The following is a 5,182-nucleotide window of genomic DNA, read 5'->3' as shown; positions in this document are numbered from 1 at the left end:
TGTTGCTGTCACGAAGAAGCACTAGAAGAAGATATAATCGCTGCTAAGCATCAGGAGATGAAGGTAAAAACAACAACAGTGGATGTGCACGTAAAAATACCACCTTTGTATGCACGCAGTTATATGGAGTATATTTTCACAGGCTTGCATTCGACTGTATGCAGATGCTGAGCGTGCGCTTCAAAATTGAAGTATACCTAGGGCTTTAGGGCTAGAGTTAGGGTTTTTGGTAAGGTTTAGAGTAGGGTTAGGTTTAGGGTTAGTGGTAGGGTTGCCACTTTTGAAGTTGTAAAATACAGGACACTCTCTCTGGGATTGGTGGGGTGGTTTGGGATGCCGGTGCTGACTGACGTTTTCAGATGGTCTCTTACCACACCTTCCACATTTTTAGCACGTGTGTGGACTTTTCAGATGGTCCCTTGCCCACCGTAGGCTTAAATTAACGATTTTGCTGTGACGCCATCGGACCAGCTTAAATACGTGACAAATCGCGTACCTTACTGATTCGATACGGGACGAATCATTTCACCTTTAAATACGGGACCATCCCGTATTTAGTTAGCGGTAAGTTTGACAGTGTAACTACAGATGTAATGAAATGCAGGTACATTAAATGTAAGTACAATGCATCAACTTGTATGTACATAATAAGTACATTGTATCAAAGGCTTAAGAACATAGAAGTTAAAGACACCTAATATAAAGTGGGTCAACTCCTTTTTATTAGTACTTCATTATTATTATTTTAAAGAGTAGCTTTACTGTAGTTTAACAACTTTAAGTTAACAGTGGCTTGTCGCTAGCTACAGTTTCAAAGTAGGTTCCCAACACTGCGCCTAGCAACATAGCAACTTTGCAGTTGGCACATTAGTACAGAATTTAACTGATGTACTATTACAGTTTGTGCATATACCATATTTTACAAGGGATTCATATGTAGCTCATTTGATCAGATTTTAATGTCAGAACTAGAGTCATTTTATAAATCACCATCATGCCCTAAAGAGAAGCATTTTACTCCTTTTAACTCCATGGATGTAGTGTGCATTGCGTTGAAATGAAATGTCTGCAAATGTCAAGTATCAATAACGCAATTTAATGAAGTGTTGAACTCATACAGATGCATTTTTAATATTGTGATGATATATGTGGCGATGTATAGATCCAGTCACATGTACTAACATATTGTACACAAATACACTCAATCTCCCACATACATTCTCAGACAAACCCTCATACACACACCCCAGCTGTGTAAGTACATGCATTCCATTGCTGTTGGGTACACCACAACACAGCGTGACTTCAGAAACCTGATTGGTTTCCCAGCAGACTGAGTTCAAAGGAGTTCAAAAGTTGCAACTGTCACACCTCTTCCCCATTATTACAGTCTCTACCAGGTAAAGCAAACAGAGTTACCAAAAGCTTTTTGAGGAAGGAAGATCAGCTGTCTGTGTACACACAGTGCCAGTCAAAAGTATGAACACACTTGACTGAATACGTTTCTCGTGAACTTTAAAAACCTTTTGATTAAAAGGGTTATGCTTAAATACTTGAATGTTTTTTGTAGACTAATAAATGAATATGAATTGTGCTTATATATGAATGTCTTTACAAAATAAAACTGTTAATTAAAGACTTATTTAAAGACTAATTCAATACTTTGATCGCAGCCAACAAGTGGCCAGCATGTATGTATACATGTATGTTTTTATCTAAGAAGTACTGTATAGGGACAACAGTTCACAATTAACAATTAAGTTAACTAATAACTTAGCTTGGGTTTAAAAATGTCTTTAAAATCAAGTAAATAGAATCAGATGGCATAACTTTATGTACATTAGGGGAAAATGTCATTTTATAGATATTACTTTTCAGTTGAAACCAACACATTACGCCCTAGAAACATTTTTTTTTTAATCAGTTTTCTCTCTCTCTCTCTCTCTCTCTCTCTCTCTCTTATGTAATTTCTTGCTTTGTGATAATTCACTTTTGTTATCCAAGGTTCTTCCCTTAAATACTGTGTAAAGCATTGACTGTAATCCTGAGCTTCCTCATATCAAAGTCTTACTGGAACAGCCTTGTCAGGCCAAGAGGGGAGGAACATTCCCCCTCCCTAACATGAATATCTTTGAATCCACTTTGAATCTGGAATGTGAATCATAAACGACACAAAGCTATGATTCATACACAATATGAACTTTTCACAAATAATTGTATTCTGTTCTTGTGGTAATATACTTCAAAAGATAGGCCATAAAAATGAATAACCACACACATGGATTTTGTTTGTACAAAAATAATGCTCTTTAATAAATTATTGAAATGATGTATAAATATAAATATGCATTGTCGAGACAAATGTTTCGTATATCTTTACAAAAGATAAGTGATCTGAATTTATCTTCATATACAGTATGTAACAATATCTTGTATGACAAGGTGAAACATGGGTGTTCTTTAGACAGACAACATCTGTGTGAGTGTGTGTGTGTTAATACATTCAATAACAAGCAATCTCTTTTAAACTGCTCCTGACATTAAACACAACCACATTTCCTGTCAAACTCAACTTTGGATCTAACCCTCCTTCTAAAACTCCAAAAAGAGACAGCAATTTTGTTCCAAAGTTGTCGCTCTTTCAAGTATAAACAGAATTCTGACATTTGTCCATGATGGGTGATTCTCACAAAACTTGTCAAGAAAATGATCTTGTCCTATTTGAATCCAAAATAAAAAGAAACCAGTAAGAAATCTTCTTGACAGGTTTCGTGAGAATCACCCCCATATTTATATATATATATATGTGTGTCCATCTCAGTGTTCAGTCTTAAATTTCTTTGACTCATTTGTTCCCTTCAAGAAGTAATTTCTCAACAGCATGTCCGCTCTGCCTCAGTGGTGTGCAGTAACTCACTTCTTCCTTTTTCCCTTGAAAGGCACAAATATTTACTTGGAAGAAGGCGGAGGCTGGTTCCTGTTAAATGACTTGCTTTCTCTGTGCAGATTCGGGGGAAGTGCAGAGGCTGGCACTGGTACAGGCGTAAAAACAGTACAAATGGCACTTGAACATCAGTCACATAAGAATGCCCCCAGTTGAAAAGACTAGCATTGACGGTCACCAGCATATGTTGTCTTTTTGGATGCACGTGTCCCCACCAGGCTTCATAACCCCCTTCTCCAGAAAGACCAGAAAGAAATTTTTGATGGTCTAAGCCTTTGGCGGTACTTGGATGTGATCTTTTGTGGGGAGCAGTTTGATCTTTCGGGTTGGCAACTGATTGTCTCTTCTTAGGATGGGGGCACAAGGAAAATCTAGGGGTGCCATGCCCCCTCTAGCCCCCCATTAGACCCGGCCATGCTAAGCTGGTCTTTTCAGTAGGGGCATTAATGAAAGCACTCAAAATTATCATTAAGAGCTCAATACTTCAAGCTCTTAAACTCAGCTCATCAAGCCCCAACCTAAAATCCATCTCCTTGAGAGGCCTTTTGCGTCTGCCAGACTTGCTTCAACGACCTCATTGCTTCTTGTTTCTTCATTCAAAATAGCCACATCTATGTTCCACCACTCTATCAATTTAGATAGGTGCATCATACTCCTGTAGGAAGTCTTTAAGTTGTTGAGGCAGCTGGTCTCTTTTGCTGGAAACATCTATATGTCCATTCACCGTCTTCCTGCACAGATGCTGCAGGGAGGACATGGTGCATGGTAGCGGTCTCAAGAGCTCCAGGGGGATTTTATCACCTCCTGAGTAAATGTAGTATGCACTTTGAGAGTTTCCTATTAACAGTGGACTCCTGGACAATGGCATGTAGTGATGGACGAGTTTGAGCACACAGTCAAAGCGAGGCACAGACTGCATGCTCTTGGAGTCCGTCTGGAGGAAAAAGCACTTGCTGTCACACTGGACTCGCAAGTTCTTGGTGCCCGACTCTGTCTTGACGCTGAGTGTGAAGAAGTGCCGGTTGTCCGAGCTGTCTCGGACCAGAAAGGTCCCACTGGGCTCTGAGTTCAACATGTGATTGGCATCTTTGCCACTGATGGGGCCCCAATAGAAGCCGCTCTCTTGAAGCTTCCGGACGGCGTGTTGCACCATCTGATATTGCAGTTTGGAGCTGAAGGTCTTGTAACGGTGAGATGGCAGCCGCATATTTGCGTCAAACAGGCTGCTGCTCATTGCGCTGTCAAACTTGCTGTGGGTTACCATGGCGCTGTGCACAAAACTTAGGCTGCCGGTACCACGCTGTATATGGAGCTCTGGTGAAGTAGATTACAGAGGAAGTGTGAGCCTCTTAAAGCCGGTTACAGGAACCTGAAAAGTAAGACATAAGATTAGTATACTACAAGAAATAAGCATTCAATAGGACAGGTATTTGATTGTTCTTAGGGGTCAAGACTAGAGTAAATGTATATTTATTATATTCATATTTAGATCATAAAAAAAACGAAGCTTAAAATTGAAAGCCATTACAGTACAAGAAGTAAAGATACCCCAAAATATTCCTTTGTTTCAGTCTAAAATTTAAATTGAATGTTCTTCTTTCACTTGAAGATTATGATCAGTGACCAAAACTTTATAGAAAAAATATTTCTTACACTCTAATATACAAGATATTTATATACACATTTCTATTATATTTAAATTAGGGATTCATTGGAGAAAAATTAAGAACTTTCAGCACTCTGTTGCCACTTAGTCACTTGCCATAAACTACATAAAAAGTATCATTAACTTAGAGTCTCTCTTACCTTAATGTTTCTGTTGGTAGACGAGAACTTTCTTATTATATCCAGTGTAGTGAGCTTGTACTCTGCGTGAACTCGTCTCTAGTTAAGAGAAGTTAGTGTTTGTTCACTGTTCTTGTGCTGAATTACTGTTATTTGTACTCGTGTGCTCCTCATATGTTTTAGTTTGACTCCTCCCTCATTAGGGCTTTTCCAGTAAGAGTAGGCTCTCAGTAATACTATTCCTGGTACTACAAATGCTCTTCCCCTCCCCCTCTGTGCTCTTCCAGATCTGCTGCCTTACTGTAAACGTAGTCCTTACTACATCACCTCACCATTGTCGATGAACAGATTGCGTTGCCTAGCAACAGTGCGATAATTATTTTTACGGATTTGATGCGGCTCTTCAGGCACAAATTTGCGCCATGAGTGCAGTCAGGATCATAATCTCTCTAA

The 5,182-nt window shown here is 39.1% G+C and overlaps 1 protein-coding gene across 1 annotated transcript; it reads right to left on the bottom strand.

The window, feature by feature from the left end:
* Positions 1-2,283: 2,283 nt before the first annotated feature.
* LOC127452179 (suppressor of cytokine signaling 3-like) lies at positions 2,284-4,918 on the bottom strand. Its single transcript, XM_051717485.1, has 2 exons — positions 4,751-4,918; positions 2,284-4,313 (listed from the first exon to the last, which is right to left on the bottom strand). Exon 2 carries the CDS (start codon positions 4,206-4,208, stop codon positions 3,579-3,581), a length of 630 nt encoding a protein of 209 aa, XP_051573445.1. The 5' UTR covers positions 4,209-4,313; positions 4,751-4,918; the 3' UTR covers positions 2,284-3,578.
* Positions 4,919-5,182: the final 264 nt, after the last annotated feature.

The sequence above is a fragment of the Myxocyprinus asiaticus genome, chromosome 14 (genome assembly GCF_019703515.2).
Source record: "Myxocyprinus asiaticus isolate MX2 ecotype Aquarium Trade chromosome 14, UBuf_Myxa_2, whole genome shotgun sequence".
In the NCBI taxonomy this organism is placed as follows: domain Eukaryota; kingdom Metazoa; phylum Chordata; class Actinopteri; order Cypriniformes; family Catostomidae; genus Myxocyprinus; species Myxocyprinus asiaticus.
This window is presented reverse-complemented; position numbering and strand designations above follow the sequence as displayed.